The 18,484-nt window shown below is 41.2% G+C and overlaps 2 protein-coding genes and 1 pseudogene across 3 annotated transcripts in view; 2 read left to right on the top strand and 1 right to left on the bottom strand.

Annotated features, from left to right (window-relative positions):
• LOC311182543 (olfactory receptor 7G3-like) overlaps positions 1-18,484 on the bottom strand; it is a gene marked incomplete at both ends in the record, with an annotated part of 735,701 nt that overhangs the window by 607,137 nt on the left and 110,080 nt on the right. The gene's annotated exons all lie outside the window — the stretch shown is intronic.
• LOC311180681 (olfactory receptor 7D4-like) lies at positions 2,073-3,035 on the top strand (the record flags this gene model as incomplete). Its single annotated transcript, XM_084248592.1, has 1 exon — positions 2,073-3,035. The coding sequence occupies one exon, from the start codon at positions 2,073-2,075 to the stop codon at positions 3,033-3,035; it is 963 nt and encodes a 320-aa protein (XP_084104718.1).
• Positions 14,501-15,440, top strand: LOC311180680 (olfactory receptor 7D4-like; annotated as a pseudogene). Its single transcript has one exon. The product of its transcript is annotated as an olfactory receptor 7D4-like (transcript).

Genomic DNA, 18,484 nt, shown 5'->3' with positions numbered 1-18,484 from the left:
TGTGCCTTTTCTGGACTCCCTGACCCTCCATCATCCCACCCCCCAGCGCCGGCAGCTCCTTCTCCCTGCTGCGGTCTGGAGCCGTGTTTGGACTTGGTAAGTGTTTGGGCAGAGGAGCATGTGTCCCCGTGCGTGTGACGGGATTCTGCCAGCAGATTCTGCCAGCAGGACACGGTGGTGGCGACAAGAAGCTCATTGAAATTATTGAAAAGTTTAGGCTCGTGACTTTGTAACTTTTTAAGTTTTTTATGCAAGTAACAATGAATTATAAATAATCTAAGTTTCAGGCGTGCTTCATTATAATCCACACCTGCATATACGACATTAAGTTTACCCCTAAAAGTCTGGTTCTATCCGTCATCATAGAGTTGACCTGTTCCCCTGATTAATCCACCCCTCCTACCCTCTCTGTCTGGAAGGTTTATGACTTAGAAGGGGACACCAGGGTGAGGAGAAAGTTCAACATGATGATGTCAACAGACTTAGCTCATGTATGACTTTCATGGGAACTGGCTGTGTTTCAATGCATGGTTGAGATCGCCCATTAGTTCGAGATAGACATTCTACATTTAAGTAAACAAATATGGAGTGGACAGTGCACAGGAGCATTACATGAGGTCTAGGCACACAGCATTACACAGAGGTCAATGTCTGTGTAAGACCCCACGGTGCAGTGTCTGTCCTTGTCCTAACAACTGACCCTTTTGCCACTTATCACCCAGGAACAGAGACTCTTATGCACTTACTTTAGTTACTTATTTTTTAGGGCGTGGAGGCTGGAAGAGGTGAGAGACTGGCTGTGTGTATCATGATCAGAAACGCGTCCTTGATGCTGCCCTGGGGTAGGGGAGTGTTGATAAATGCTGGGTTTGCAAAACACACGAACAGAAGCTTACATTTAATTCAAGTCTACTGCATGTTACCAGAACCACACAAAACAATGGAATATCATCCTTTTAATTTTCATTTTAAAAGGGCATGTTTATTAATAAAGGTGAAAATAAAAATTAGAGGTACCTGCATAGAGGCAGGTGGGCAGTCTTGGACCAGAGCTCTGTTTAGACATTCCTTTGTCACCTTGCAGGTTAGGATAGAGTTAACACTCCCTAAGGACAACTGAGGGTAAGAATTTGATATTTTCAAGGCTATATAAAGTAGTAAGTTGCTGATCCGACATTCCATGTTGGGGAGACTGACTCAACATCTCCTTCATAACTGTGGCCGGGCAGGTTCACTGTTGCAGGGAGGCAGGCAGGCAATAACCGAGCGTCCTATACCCCAGCACACAAAGGGGGGCTGCTCCCTTTTATACTTGTATGAGGCAGAGCCAGCCCAGGACCACTCTGTGCTCAGGGTCACATAGCTGATACATCACGTGTGTGTTTGGGGCTCTTTCAAAGTTACGGGCTACCTGTCATCCCTGAATGTCTGTAAGGCAGTAAAATGCCTGAGTAATTACATGTTCCTTACACATATTTATACACATCCATGAGTTATCAAAAACAAATAAAAATATTAATACCAACAACAATGACTTGACATCATCCTGTGCAAGACATTATTAAGTTCACCAGAATGTTAATATTTTTAATCATATTTAGAAAAAATAAAATAATAAACACAAAGTTTACTGTCTCATATGTACCAGGTTCAAGTTTAGGTCACAGAATTAAGGTTGTGGGACTGATATCCTCAGAGTAAATCCCTACTATAGAGCTGTTAGATTCAAGGAGTGTCGACATTATCAAGGAATATATGATAAGTGTCGTTAATAATAACAAATGTCTTCAATATTCAATCAAAGGAGAAATTGATTTATGTCCAGTGATTTTAATAGGATAGTTAAATCAGTGAGCAGTTAAAAAAATAGAAAGATTTTTGCTAACAGAAAGAAAGTTTCAATCATCACACACATTAGAAATGGAAATGTGCTACAACCTCACGGTCATGGACACACTCAAGAGAGGGTGAAGATGTTCATAGAAAAAAGGACCCACAGGTGATGGCTATTTATTTTCTGCTGGTTGATCATCAAACTCTGCTCCTTCTCTCGCAGTAGACACCCCAACTACATGGGAACAGGAAATCATTCAGGAGCATCTCAGTTCCTCCTCAGGGGCCTCTCAGACGACCCTGCCCTGCAGCCCCTCCTCTTTGGGCTGTTCCTGTCCATGTACCTGGTCACTGTGCTTGGGAACCTGCTCATCATCCTGGCCATCAGCTCTGACCCCCACCTGCACACTCCCATGTACTTCTTCCTCTCCAACCTGTCCTTTGCCGACATCTGTTTCACCTCCACCACCGTCCCCAAGATGCTGGTGAACGTCCAGACAGAGAGCAAAGACATCTCCTATGTAGGATGCCTCACTCAGGTGTATTTTTTTATGATTTTTGCCGGTGTAGACAATTTCCTCCTGACCGTAATGGCCTATGACCGGTTTGTGGCCATCTGTCACCCCCTGCACTACACGGTCATCATGAACCCCCGCATCTGTGTCCTCCTGGTTTTGGTTTGTTGGCTCATCATTTTCTGGGTTGCCCTGCTATATGTTCTTCTGGTTGCGCAGCTGACATTCTGTGCAGGCACTGAAATCCCACATTTCTTCTGTGAGCTGGCTCAGATTGTAAAAGTAGCCTGTTCTGACACCCTCTTCATTACTATCTGCATGTATGTGATTACGACCCTGTTGGGTGTGTTTCCCCTCACTGGAATCCTCTACTCTTATTCTCAAATTGTCTCCTCCTTAATGAAGATGTCGTCCTCCACCAGCAAGCAGAAAGCCTTCTCTACCTGCGGGTCTCACCTCTGTGTGGTCTCCCTGTTCTATGGGACAGCCCTGGGGGTCTACCTCAGTTCTGCTGTGACCCGTTCTTCAGAGAAAAGCTCAGTTGCTTCAGTGATGTACACGGTGGTCACCCCCATGCTGAACCCCTTCATCTACAGCATGAGGAACAAGGATGTGAAGGGGGCCCTCGGAAAAGTGCTCTGCAGGGCAGCCTCGTGTCCACTGTTGGTCTCTGGGCTCACAAGTTAGTGAACATTGTGAGTCCAGAGGGTAGTTATTGAAAATTTCAATTTCCTGATATCCCTAAATATCTTAATGTATTGAACCTTGAGACATGATTATATATGTGTGTGTGTGTGTGTGTGTATTTCCATTTGTATTAGTTACTCCACAGTGTCTCAATCGGTGTTTAATTTTTTTGTTTGCTTTATTCCCTTTATGCTGTCCCTGAGTTCTATTCCTCATGACCTTTTGCACACCATTCCTGAGATTTCCAGGCTTAGATTCGAAGCACTGATATATAGTGCTATATGTTGTGTTTTTATTAATTGTTTCAAATGGAGAAGATTGGACCTTACTTTGGTTGTGCAACTTTTCCATGAAGAAAGGATATGAAAACAACACAAAAATGATAACTGTTTACCATTTCTTCACATGTATTCACTTCCTCTTAAAAACACTCCTTGATGTGTTTTCTTTTTTTTTTTTTTGTTTTTTATTTATTTATTTATTTGTCAGTTTGTTTTGTTTGTTTGTTTATACATGCACTGGGTACAGTCAGAAGCGCGGGAGGGTGAGAGAATTCACCAGAGCCAGAGCAGGGAGCAGAGCAGGCAGAAGGACCGAAGCACACTGCTGAGGGGAGCAGTGGGCAGCAGGAGAGGTCTGCGCGCCATGTGGGACCCTCCTCCGGTGGCCGGGGAGCAGCCGGGGATTGAACCGGCACTGCAGAGGCTGCAGGCAGCTTCGCAACCCAGCGCTCAACCGCTGCGCCACCAGGGAGGCCCGATGTGTTTTCTTTTATCACTTCCTTTTCAGAAGAGACTGACACTGGATGTAAAATAACCTGGCATCTGAAATGGAGCCTTCATCTACTTTGGGTTACATGTCAGAGAACAGTCATTTGATTTCAACCTCCAAGTGGGAATCTGGTTTTGAAAGATGGTTTGTTTGAGTGTCCCATAGCATATACCAACTCGGAGGGCTTTGTGAATGGCTTAATTCTCTGTGATCATTCTTTTTGTCCGTCTTCTTTCATTCTTCCTTTCCATTTTCCATTTTTCCTTCTTCCTCTTTCCCCATCTCACCTTTTATTTAACGGTTATTTCTTATTACATTTGTATGGCAAAACGACTATGGTCTGGTAACATGCAACAATATAAAATATAATAAGATCTGTTCTTTCAATTTTTTTTTAATTCTTTTCCATGGTTCTCTGAAGCTATGGCAGACACAATGGCAGCTACACATTTGCAGCAATTGTTCATCAATTAATTCAAGTTTTGAGAAGAATGTTGATAGGACTGAGTGTGCAGTGAAGCGTGCAGTAGTCACTGTTTGGAGTAATAAATGTCAGCATATCTACAATTCCTAAGATCTCACAGTTATTACAGAATTGTGAATGCACCAACTGGAGCTTATTTTAACCAATAAATGGTGTCAAAAGTGACAGGAAAGTACACCCCCTCGAGACTGACTTTGATGAAAATATTTGATGTAAATATATATATATATATGGGATGGGATGATGCTGAGGTTTCCATGTTTATCATTTTCCACATTTCCTAAGAGGATCAAACCTTGCTCATTGGCTATTGAATCTCACTTACAAGCTTTATTTAAGGTATTTACACCCCCTTCTCCTATCTCCACTGTGTTTCTCCTGACAAGCAAATGCTTGCATGTGAATCTTTGGCTCAATTTTCTGTAGTGACCAAAACTAACACAGATTATAAGGCCTGAAAGTGGCATCAAGATCATGTCAAGATAGGAAAAAAGATTCGGGAAAAAAGAAAATATTTATTGGAAATAAATGTGGATTTAGATCTACCCTGTTCTTAATTTTTTAGGCAGTATAGATTTATTTGACGTGGCTTCAATTCACTTTGATTCAACTAAGATTATTCCAATGTATTTCTACATTTTGATACTGAGGAGGGGACAGTTGGGAAATATGATTATAATACAGACTGATGAGCTAACACTGGCTTGGTAGTAGCTTCCATTGAAAAGTAAAAGATGCTTCAACTAATCTTGCATAATTCCACAGAAAAACTATTCTATATATACATTTTTAAATTTCTTTAAATATAACTTATGTACCATGAACTTTACCTACCAGAAATGTAAATCCAGTGATTTTGGTAAACTTACACAGATTTTTACTCATTAGTAAAATCCATGTTTAGCATATTTATCACCTCCAGTAATGCCTTTCTGCACATCCACAGTTAATCACCATGCTCACTCAAGTCAAAGGCAAGCACTAATCTGCTTTTTTGTCTTTAATTTGTCTTTTCTACATATTGCATATAAATGGAATCACACACTATATGGTCTTTGTGTCTTGTCTCTTTCACAGAGCACATGTTTTTGAGATTCAAAATTTTGTTTCTTTTTTTTACATTTGAGAATATTCTGCTTGATAAAATATGTTGATTTTAGATTTAATGGTTTATTTTCTAAGAATAAATTGTGTGTTGTTCAATTTAGAATAGATGAGTGTGAAACATCATGTGGGAAAGAAGAACGCCAAATTTATAAAACAAAATGAATCGATGCTAAACACAAAATACTAGTGAAATTAAAATGGCATTAACTTTTCAAATGATTTAACTTTGGGGGGTGTGATAAAGGTTAACTGATTTTATCACACTCACATATCAAACTAGACTACAAAGCTATAGTAATAAAAAGACAGTATGTTAGACACACAGAGAAATGGAATAGACTTTAGAGCCAAGAGACAAACCCACACATTTATGGACAGTTTGCAGACAGTTTATCTGTGGCAGAGCACCCAAGAGAATGCATTACAGAAGGAAAGGTGTGTAAATAGGTGGCATGACTGCTCTTTCCCCTAACCTTGGGTGAAACAGGCTCTTTTTCTTGCATTCTCTTTTGAACATAGTCCACATGTCATATATGGGCAGGAGGGGAAGCAGTGGGATGTTCCTAGGGTCTGTGCAAGCTGTGGTCTAGAAACCCCTGTGAAGGAGTCTGTGTATGTGCTGAGCTTGGCTAGGCTCAGGCTGGGATATAGGGTGGACTTGTCCTCAGGCTCTGGGAAGCATATTGTCTAGAAGCCAACTGTAGAGATGTCTGTGTGCACTACCTGTCTGTGGCAGTCCTAAACCAGCCACCAAGCAGACCAAATTTGCTGTGGTCTCCTGCAGCCTCCCAGTAAGTCGGGAGGTTGCATGTGTTAGGGGGAGGAGTAAGTGATTTCCAGGTCTCCCTAGGGTGGTCACAGATACATCTGAGAGTCCAAAGTCTACCTGGGGTTGACCTTGTGATTCGTTCACCTCTGAATCAATTCTCTTATCACCTCAGTGCGACTTGCTGAACTATGGTAGTGCTGGATCCTAGGTCAGCCAAGACAGGTTGGAGAGGAGGAAGCACATGGGGGTGTGGAGGAGGGAGTGAGAACAGCCAGGCTGAGAAGCAGGTTTCCTCAGGTGGTGATGAGGTACATGAGGAGGAATAGCCCAACGGCGTGGGGCTGTAGTTCCAGATCTCTTGTGAGTCCCAGGAGAAAGAGGGAATTCTCCCAAACATGTTTTATGAGGGTAACATTTCTTTAATACCAAAACCAAAAATATAAGACAACACAAAGAGATAAAATTACAGACCTTCCTTTCTAATAAACATGGCACAAAAACCATCATAAAACCTCACCAAGCCAAATCTAAACATGGAATAAAAAGATTATACACCACGACCAAGCGGGATTTATATCAGGATTACAGGATAGTTCAACATCCTAAAACAAATCAATATAATTCACCTCAAATAGAAGGAAAGAAAAAAGCACATGATCATATCAGCAGATACTGAGAAAGATTTTGATAGATTCATCACCCATTTATGATGAAGACCCTGGGAAAACAGGGCATAAATGGCACACATTTAAACCTAATAAAAGCCATGAATGAAAATTAACCCTTGAAGCTGACTATAGAGGTGAAAATTCCAGAAATGGAGGGGAGACAAGGGTGGTGAGGACAATGCGGAAAGGGAGCACATGACTGTGAGTGGACTCTGGGCGATGTGGTCACTGCTGTACTGACCTGACAGGGGATTTTACCCTCTGCAATACCCGCGATAATGCAACCCAATGTTACCTCAGTGAAATAATTAATACAAAGTAATATTTTATTATTATTGCAATGAAAACATTTATTCTGACTAGATTTTATTACTTTAATATTTTGAGATTTTTTAAATATGAGAAATAGAGGAATACAGCAAGTATGCACATGCCAGTCTCATAAAAAACTGTATTAATGTCTAGAAAGAATTTTCCTCCAGTCACTTTTCTTCTTTACACACTCACTGCACAGGCAGTGTGACAGGTAGAGTACGTCCACGTTATGAATCCTTTGAAAGAAAGCCCGACAGCTTTAGAGAGAAAATTAAGGTCCCCCTGAGCCACAGAAGTCTCACTCTTGCCTTGGGAAGCAGCAGCAAGCCCTACTGTGTCGTCTTCCAGTCCAGGTTTCTTGTGTCATTGACCATGTGTGCTTCTCTCCCTAAGATTCCATCGTCGTCATATCTCCCAGGTTGTCACTGGATTTTCCATGTTTCAGGTGATCAGCTTGTGTAAATACTCTGGACACTACTTTGTCTGGTATATCCATTTCAATGTCTTTATTCTTTGTGGCTTATCTTTTACATATAAAATCTGTTTTTGTCACACAATTGTATGCATTCAGAATTCAAAATCTTTATCACTTGTGATTTTATACCATTGTAATTAAAGTTGTCTTAATTTGAAATAAAAAACATTTGAATAGTTTCTTCTAATAGCTGAAATATGTATTGAAATTTTTTGAATTACTCCTCTCATGATTTATTTTTCTTCAGCATGAAGTAGCTAATTATTGTTTCCACACGAAAGGCGACTTTCCTGTTGCTGTATTTCCTTCCATTCTCAGTGATTTATGAAAAATCCCTTTTTGTTTCAAACAGTGGTGCAACAAGTTCTGTGTGCTCTGAAGCCAGGACCTGGCCCGATTCCAACTGCCACTTACAACACAAGTTCTCAGTTTCCCTTTTAAGCTATTTATCTCTAAAAGGGCAATAATATCATGCCAGCAAGCCAATCAGTGAACTAATATGACAGGCTGTGGTGCTCACATGATATTTCTTAGCAATGTGACATGTTCTGTGATCACAGTCATGGCTGATAGGACAGGTCTGCTTAGGATGCTAGAATCAGAGATCCTACAAAATTGTATTCAAATATTTTGATTCACAAGCACTACGTAGCTCACACTCTAGTGGGAAATTTTTGGAAAAATCCTTACAGTAAGATCATACCAGGAAAGGGAAGTTCCCAGTGTAAAAAAAACAGGCCTGACCTCAAATTTGCCACATGGGAATAGAGTGGCAAGGGATTTCTACATCGTTATGATTCTCTCTCTCACTGAGGGCTGAGTTGTTCAGAACTAGGTCAACAATAGGACTGGCTTTAATTGGGAGCTTTGAGAATTCTAACTGCATGTCCCTGAAAAGATAAATACTCCTGTCCCAGCCCTTCGCCCCAAGCTGACTGACCCAAGACCAGAAAAATAATGTTACTAAGCCTGGTCTATTTCCCTCCATAACTAGAGTCATTTCTGTGCCTCTTCTAGGATCCCCCACACTCTCCGTCATCCCTCTTCCCAGCACCGGCAGCTCCTTCTCCCTGCTGCGGTCTGGAGCTGTGTTTGGACTTGGTAAGTGTTTGGCAGAGGAGCGTGTGTCCCCGTGCGTGTGACAGGATTCTGCCAGCAGTGGCCCAGGAACAAGGACATGGGTGGGGTGACAAGAAGCTCATTGAAATTAATAAAAAGTTTAGTTTCAAGACTTTGTTATTAACTGTTAAGTTTTTTTTTTTTTTTTAATAGAGGCATGTTTTATTTATTTATTTATTTATTTGTTTGTTTGTTCATACATGCACTGGGTACAGTCAGAAGCGCGGGAGGGTGAGAGAATTCACCAGAGCCAGATCAGGGAGCAGAGCAGGCAGAAGGACTGAAGTACACTGCTGAGGGGAGCAGCGGGCGGCAGGAGAGGTCTACGCGCCATGTGGGACCCTCCTCCGGTGGCTGGGGAGCAGCCGGGGATCGAACCGGCGCTGCAGAGGCTGCAGGCAGCTTCGCAACCCAGCGCTCAACCGCTGCGCCACTGGGGAGGCCCAACTGTTAAGTTTTTTATGGAAGTAACACTGAACGATAAATAATCTGAGTTTCAGGTGTACATCATCATAATCCACGCCTATATACACCACACTGAGTTTACCCCTAAAAGTCCGGTTCTATCCATCTTACAATTGACCCTGTACCCCTGATTTACCCACTCCTCTTCCTCTTCCTTTCTGGGTAGGGTAATGACTTTGAAGGGGAGGGCACATTGAAGAGGAAACTAAACAAACAGGATGATGTCAACAGACTTGCTTATCTTATTAACTTGATCTGATTAACTTTATTAACCGAACTCATAAATAACTTAAATTGTAATGTGCCTGTGATTTCCAGGCTTTGTTTATATTGCCCTTTCATTTGAGATAGACAGTCCATATTTAAATAAATATATATTGAGAAAATGGTGCATTGCAACATTACATAAGGTTAAGGTGTACAGCATCACAGGTCAACATCTGTATGAAACACCGACAGTGTAGTTTCTGTCCTCCATACTATTGACTCCCTTTGCCATTTTTCATTTAGAAACACAGCCTCTTTATGTCCTTCCTGCACCTATTTATGTATTTTATTGTTATATTTACATATTTTTCAATTGTAACGCTGGGATCATACTTACTTTAAATGTCCCTCTAATCGTTCTCTGTTCATTTCAAATTTTTATGCTTTGGAAGAAATGTTAAATTATAAGGCATTTTAAATTATGGAAAATTAGGATACATTTTTTTCATTAAGTATCATGCATTTTTGTGAGTTATAAATTTATTATTATTCTACATTATATTCTTCATCATAAGTAGTCCTTATCACTGAACGGTAATGCTACTTGGTCACAAGAAGTTAATTTTAATGATTATTTTTTTTGTGTGTGTGACCTCGGGCCTGTCTTTAAAATGGGAAATCCATGTAGAGATGGTGACGCAGTGTCCAGAGTAGTGATAAAGGCCTGTGACCCGAGGACATTATTTTGTCTCTCTGCTAATATTTTTCTACTTGGTAATTTTTCCTTTCAACTAGTGCATTTCAAAATTTTATTTTTCTTAAAAAATTATTTTTTGAGATTTTAACAATTTGAATAGATTTTTATGCGATAAGGTCTTTTGACTTTCATTTTCTGTGATTTTATAACCCACATTGCTGTTTTGTGTGTCTCAGTTTTCAATTTTAAAATTTGAGTTGACAGAATTTTGACTTTTTCTGTTGTTTATAAAAGACTAGGCGAGGTCAATCCATATGAGCATTTTCTCAAGTTCAATACTTGATTCATTGAGTTATTTTTAAACTTTAACTATTTACTCCCTGCTTTTTTTTTATGAGGTTGTCTTTGCCATTTTTCTAATACATAAATATCTTCTAACACTTTAAGAGCCTGATGAATTAAAACATAATTTTTAAGTATGTTAGAAACTGAGGGAGGCGAATAGTAAGTTATGACAGTAAACTCAAAGGAAACCACAACTCACTCTTTTACGGGTCTGCGTGGCCAGCAGAGAGTGTCCAGGTGGTTCTACCAAATGAGATGTCCCGATGTCATCCTTTCAGTAATTCTTGACACCACTTTGGACCACTGGGACAGCGGAACGATGCGCCATCTAATACACACAAAGGCAAATTTGGGAGAATTTCCTGAGCAATTTTCAGGAACCAAAGAGCGACTGGAGACCGGACGCTTTTGTAGCTTGTGAGTGTCTTCTAAAGAAGAAAAGGTGGGCCTAACGGTTAATAGTGTGTACCTGGTTTCACTAGTAACGCAAGGGCGCGTGGATGAGCACACACGTGAGTCCAAGTTTCCATGAGGAAGCACTGGCTGTTCAATCTGCGTCAGACCATGAAGAGTGGAGTATCTGAAATATGCCTGCAGCAGGGAGAATACTCGGGGTGGGCTGGGAGTGGGCTCTGGTGGAGGACTGTGGGCAGCTCAGTGGAGGCTGTGGAGTATTTGAAATTGCCCTAATTTCCTTTTACATATATTGCTGTTAGATAAGAGCACGGTTTATCTCAACAACAAGGTATTGTGACAATAATGTCCTTTTATTTAAGCTTTTCAGTAAGAACAAGCAAAATCACAGCCCTCAGCTGCTGGGAGGGGCTGTACCAAGTTTTGCAGTGAGCAGGCAGGAACAGCTGGAGAGAGTCCCACAAGCATCTTGCTGAGGGAAACTCCACGTGCAAATCAGGGCAGGAGATGGCCTTTCTCGTGTCTAATGCTGAGATGAGATTGTTCCACTGTAGTCATTGTTGGGTCAGTAAAAATAAGAGGGGCATCAAGAGAAAAAAATAAATATGTGTGATTAGAATAAGCATATCAATGATATTATTTTTAGATTTTAATTTTTCTTGATGTATAACACCTATGGGTGGTTCTAAATCTTTTTATCTTCCTTAATAGCAGGTCTCACAATGTAATTGTAGACCTTGGTACAAAGCATGAAATGACAATGTGGTGAGTGGTACACACAGAATATACAAATACAGTAAGAGCGTTGACAACACCCCGGAATGGGGCTGAGGCTGGTATTCAACAGTCTTTTCCAGAACATACAGGATTTTGTCAGGTTTCTTCTCGGAGAAGAAAAAGGTGGGCCTAGGAGTTATTGTTTCAGGTTCTTTATCTTCATGTGTATTTTGTGTCATTACAATAATCTATACTAATAACTCAGACAGGAATACAAGGCCCACAGTCACAAAGCTAAGAAGTGGTGAGTTAAATTAGATGCAATATCTGGATGACACATTATACTGTCTTGCTGCCCCTGTGAAAGAATATGTTGAAATAACTACCTTTAAAGACGCAATGTCAGCTGGTCAAGGATGATATTTCTGGAGACCCACATTTTTAAATTGAAGCAAAATCATTTACAGCATCATTTATGCTTAGATTATAGGGTCTCCCCTTCAGGTGTTGTCACCACACGACACCCAGCACCCGAGGCTCCACAGTCCCTGACCACAGCCCATGGGGCTCCCTCCCCACTGCCTCTCTCCCCTCTGCTCCCCGCCCTGTGGGAGTCTCAGTTCTACAGTAGGACTGTGGAGTTTGTTACTGGTTTGACTTTATCAGACAGTTTTGTTTCTCTATATAGACCCACATTAGTCAGTGTTCTCTTGAATATAAATCTAAAACCCTAGTAAAGCCAGCTTTCATAGAAAAGATAAGACTATAAGAAAAAATATAAGAATGTATGACAAAGCCAGGGAAAATGGGGAGCAGAGTCTTTCTTTACAGTTTAAGGTTCCTTTCTTTAGTTCCGTGCAGCTCTACCTGCCGTAGAGGGCCATGTAAGATTAAGGTGCCTAGTGTAAGGATTTGACTTCATCTGCTGGGAAATGGTCACCAGAATGCCTTTATTTTTTTTAAAAGATATTTATGCATACAAGAACTGGGGTACAGGCCAGAGGTGTGGGGGGGTAAAAGAATTCACCAGAGACAGAGTGGGGAGCAGAACAGGTGTATCGACTGAAATCCACTGCTGAGGGGAGCAGCGGGGAGACAGGAGAGTTCTGCTGCGCCATGTGGGTCTCCTCACTGGCTGGCTGGGGATTGAACTCGTGCTGCAGAGGCTGGGATAGCTTCATAGTGCTGCGTCTTAACCCCTTGCACCACCAGGGAGTTCCCAGAATGACTTTAGACCAGCAGGCTTCAGCAACTGATCCCCAGGAGGAAAGCCTCAAATCCATCTCCATCCTCAATATTGCTGTGTATGAAATTCCTGACAGTCAGAGATGAGGGCATCTTTCACGGGCCACAGATTTTAACACAGCCCCTCTCAAGGGAGACTGACCCTGAAAACCTGCCCTCATCACACCACTCAGGACACATTCATTCTGTGTTTCTCATGCTGCCCTCGATCTTCTAGACACACCACCAGGCAGCTCTCTATGAAAGGGTTCCCGGGGAGCATGTATAGTAGCGTGTGGCGTGGACGCTGAAAGAGGTGAGAGACTGGCTGTGTTTATCATGATCAGAAGCACGTCCTTGATGGCTGCCCTGGGGTAGAGGAGTGTTGATAAGCACTGGATTTGCAAGACACACAGAGAGAAGCTTACATGTGATGTAAGTCTGCTGTATGTTACAGGGACCACACAGAACGATTGCTTGTCACCCATTGTTTTTCACTTCAGAAGGGCAGGTTTATTAGTAAAAGGTGAAAGTAAAAATTAGAGGCACCTGCCAGTGGGCAGTCTTGGGACCAGAGCTCTATTTGGAAATTCCCTTGTCACCTTGGAAGTTAGGATTTATTTAATACTCCCTGTGTACCACCGAGGCTAAGAGTTTAGTAAGTTGTTGGTCCAATAAAGACTGACTCAACATCTCCTTTTCTAAATATCACCTGTTATCCAGCCAACCCTGGCTGTGCAGGTTCACTGTAGATTTGGAGAAAAGGAAAAAGAATATTGGAGGCTTCGTTGTATCTGACCTGCCTTTCATGCTGAAGCAGGTGACCTGATATCAGGCAGGGGGGCAGGCAAGAAGCGAGCCTCGGAGCCTACTCCCCACCCCCAATACCTGTTAGGGGTTCTACTCCCTCTTACACTGTGTGAGACAGACCGGCACAGCCAGCTGTGCTCATGGTTACATAATTGCTGCATTGTTGTGCATGAGGGGCACTTTCAAGATAGGGATATCTGTTGTTTGCTGGATATCCAGAAGGCAGGTTACTCCATGGTCCTTACACACCTCTATACAGTAATTTGGATACACATGTAAAAATATATATCGTTCATCAAAAAGCAGAATAGTAATAATAATAATAACTTGAGATCCTCCTGTGCACAAAGCTATTTTAAGCACACAAGTATGTATTTTTAACCACATTTGGGAAAGTAAAGAAACAATAAACACAGAAAGTTAACTCTCATATACATTCCAACATTCACTTTCAATCACAGAATTAAGGTTGTTGCCAATGAAATCCAAAGAGTAAATCACTACCATAGAATTGTTGGATTCAAGGAGTGTCGACATTATCAAGGAATATATAAGTATCTTCGATAATAACAAACGCCTTCAATGTTTAATCAAAGGAGAAACTGATTTATATCCAGTGATTTTAATAGGATAGTTACATCAGTGAGCAGTTAACAAAAATAGGAAGATTTTTGCTAACAGAAAGAAAGTTTCAATCATCACATACATTAGAAATGGAAATGTGCTACCACCTGACCAAGGGGCTCACGGTCATGGACACACTCAAGAGAGGGTGAAGATGTTCATAGAAAGAAGGAATACACAGGTGATGACTATTTAGTTTCTGCTGTTTGATCATCAAACTCTGCTCCTTCTCTCGCAGCGGACACCCCAACTACATGGAAACAGGAAATCATTCAGGAGCATCTCAGTTCCTCCTCCGGGGGCTCTCCGATGACCCTGCCCTGCAGCCCCTCCTCTTTGGTTTGTTCCTGTCCATGTACTTGGTCACCATGACAGGGAACCTGCTCATCATTCTGGCTGTCAGCGCCGACCCCCACCTGCACACCCCAATGTACTTTTTTCTTTCCAACCTGTCCTTTGTTGACATCTGTTTCACCTCCACGACCATCCCCAAGATGCTGGTGAACATCCAGGCACAGAGCAAAGACATCTCCTACACAAGATGCCTCACTCAGATGTTTTTTTTTTATGATTTTTGTTGGAGTGGACAATTTACTCCTGACCGTGATGGCCTATGACAGGTTTGTGGCCATCTGTCACCCCCTGCACTACATGGTCATCATGAACCCCCGCACTTGTGTCCATCTGGTTTTGATGTGTTGGCTCATCATTTTCGGGTTTGCCCTGCTTCATGTTCTTCTGGTTGCGCAGCTGACATTCTGTGCAGGCACTGAAATCCCACATTTCTTCTGTGAGCTGGCTCAGATTGTAAAAGTAGCCTGTTCTGACACCCTCTTCATGACTATCTGCATGTATGTGACTTCTGCCCTATTGGGTGTGTTTCCCCTCACCGGGATCCTCTACTCTTACTCTCAAATCGTCTCCTCCTTAATGAAGATGTCCTCTTCCACCAGCAAGCAGAAAGCCTTCTCCACCTGTGGGTCTCATATCTGTGTGGTCTCCCTGTTCTATGGGACATCCCTGGGGGTCTACCTCAGTTCTGCTGTGACCCGTTCTTCAGAGAAAAGTACAGTTGCTTCAGTGATGTACACGGTGGTCACCCCCATGCTGAACCCCTTCATCTACAGCATGAGGAACAAGGATGTGAAGGGGGCCCTCGGAAAGCTCAGCAGAGCAGTCTCATGTCCAATGTAGGTCTCTTTCCTCGAAAGTTAATCATTTTGTGGGTTCAGATGGTAATTGTTGCAAATTTCAATATCCAGATACCCCTTAAAATGTTTTATTTATTGAAGTTTGAAAATATGACTAGGGCCTCCCCTGGTGGTGCAGCGGTGGAGCACTGGATTGCGAAGCCGCCCACAGCCTCTGCAGCCCCGGTTCCATCCCCGGCCACCGGCGAGTGTCCCACATGGCGTGCAGACCTCTCCTGTCTCGCCTGCTGCTCCCCTCAGCGGTGTATTTCATCACTCTGCCTGTTCTGTTCCCAGCTCTGGCTCTGGTGAATCCTCTCACCCTCCCACGCTTCTGACTGTACACAGTGCTTGTATAAATAAATAAATAAATCTTTAAAAAAAAAAGAAAATATGATTATATATATTTATTTAAATCCTTTTTCTATTATTTATTCCTCAATGGCTCATTCAGTGCTTTTTGTTTTATCCCCATTACAAAGCCCCTACATCCTATTTATGGTCAGCTCTTTTCACCATTATTGAGATTTCCAACCTTAGATGTGAAGCACTGATATATAGTGTTGATATGGTTTCCTTAATAATTGTCATTAATGTGGAATTTTGTATCTTACTTTTGTTGAATATTTTTTACATGAAGAAAGGAAATAAAAACAATACAAAAAACATAGGTAACTCTTGACCATTTCTTCAAATGTGTTCATTTCTTCCGGAACTCGTTCCTAGGTGTTTTCTCTTCCTCATCCCACTTCTCAGAAGAGACTGAGACTGGATGTAAAGTAACCTGGCATCTGAAACTGGGCTGCATCCTATCTCTGTTTACATTTCATGAGAACAGTGATTTTATTTATTTTTTATTTATTTTTTATTTTTTTTTAAATAATAAATTTTATTTTTATATTCCCCCATACAATTGCAAACCCCCCATTCTGACCCCAATCCATCCCCTCCCGCCCCCACCCCCCAAAAAGTGTCTCTGGTTCATAGTTTTTTGTTGATTTTGATTTTCACTTTCTTATATTCATTTTCCTGGTCCCTTATGTAAGTTTTCTAGATTCCTGCTATGAGTGAGACCATCCGGTATTTTTCTTTTTCTTTTTGGCTTATTTCGCTGAGCATGATCCCTTCCAACGCCATCCATGTTGCTGCAAATTGCATGTGTTTATCTTTTTTGAATGCTGAGTAATATTCCATGGTGTATATGTACCACATCTTCTTGATCCAGTCATCTATTTTTGGGCCTTTGGGCTGTTTCCAAAGCTTAGCTATTGTAAACAGTGCTGCTATAAACATAGGGGTGCAGGTGTTCTTTGGAATTGATGTTTCTGTGTACTTTGGGTAAATACCTAGGAGTGGAATTGCTGGATCATATGGAAGCTCTATGTTTAGTAGGTCCAGAAATCTCCACACAGCTCTCCATAGTGGTTGGACCAGTTTGCACTCCCACCAACAGTGCAGGAGAGTTCCTTTTTCTCCACATCCTCGCCAACATTTGTTGTTGCTAGTTTTTTTAATATGTGCTATTCTCACTGGTGTAAGATGGTATCTCATGGTAGTTTTGATTTGCATTTCCCTGATTACAAGTGATGTTGAACATTTTTTCATATGTCTGTTGGCCATTTGCATTTCCTCTTCAGAGAAGTTTCTTTTTAGCTCTTCTGCCCATTTTTTGACTGGATTATTTTCTTTGTTGTTGCTGAGTCTCATCAGCTCTTTGCAGAGTTTTGTGATCAGTCCTTTATCATTAGTGTTGGGTGCAAAAATGTTCTCCCAGTTGGTGGGGTTTCTCTTTGTTTTTATTATTGTCTCTTTTGCTGTGCAAAAGCTCTTTAATTTGATGTAGTCCCAGCTGTTTATCTTTGCCTTCACTATCACTGCTTTGGGTGATGTGTCTGTAAAGATGTCTTTGATGTGCAAATCACGTAGTATTTCGCCTATATTTCCTTCTATATATTTTATGGTTTCAGGTCTTATGTCTAGTTCTTTAATCCATTTTGAGTTGATTTTTGTGTATGGTGTGAGGTAGTGGTCAACGTTCATTCTTTTGCATGTAGCGACCCAGTTTTCCCAGCACCATTTATTGAACAAACTTTCTTTGCTCCAATGCATAGTCTTTGCTCTTTTGTCAAAGATTAGTTGACCATAAATCTGTGGGTTTATTTCTGGATTTTCAATTCCATTGGTCTGTATGTCTGTTCTTGTTCCAATACCATGCAGTTTTGATGATTATGGCTTTGTAGTATAGTTTGAAGTCTGGGAGTGTGATGCCTCCATTTCCTTCTTTTTTTTTCAGTAGAGCTTTGGCTATTCGGGGTTTTTGGTGATTCCATATGAATTTCATCAATAATTGTTCTATTTCTTTGAAGAATGACATTGAAATTTTGATTGGAATAGCATTGAATCTGTATATTGCTTTTGGTAGGATGGCCATTTTAATAATGTTTATTCTTCCAATCCATGAGCAGGGGATGTCTTTCCATTTCTTTGTGTCTTCTTCTATTTCTTTTAACAGTGTTTTATAGTTTTCTTTGTATAGGTCCTTTACCTCTTTTGTTAGATTTATTCCCAAATATTTGATTTTTTCTGTTTCGATAATAAAAGGGATGGTTTTTTTGATTTCTTCTTCTTCAGATTTATTGTTTGTGTATAGGAAGGCTACTGACTTTTGCGTGTTGATTTTGTAACCTGCCACTTTACTGAATTGATTGATGAGTTGAATTAGTTGTTCTGTGGAGTTTTTGGGGTTCTCTATGTATATTATCATATCATCTGCAAATAGTGATAGTTTGACTTCTTCTTTTCCTATTTGGATTCCTTGTATGTCTTTCTCTTGTCTTATTGCTCTGGCTAGGACTTCCAGTATTATATTGAAAAGCAGTGGTGAGAGTGGACATCCTTGTCTTGTTCCAGATCTTAATGGAATTGCTTTCAGCTTTTCGCCATTGAGAATGATACTGGCTGTTGGCTTGTCATAGATGGCCTTTATGATGTTGAGGTATGTTCCTTGTATCCCAAGAATTTCAAGGGCTTTTATCATGAATGGGCGTT

The sequence above is a fragment of the Talpa europaea genome (genome assembly GCF_964194135.1).
Source record: "Talpa europaea genome assembly, chromosome: 12".
NCBI classification, from domain to species: domain Eukaryota; kingdom Metazoa; phylum Chordata; class Mammalia; order Eulipotyphla; family Talpidae; genus Talpa; species Talpa europaea.
The sequence above is the reverse complement of the archived record's forward strand: the minus strand, read 5'-3'. Positions and strand labels throughout refer to the sequence as shown.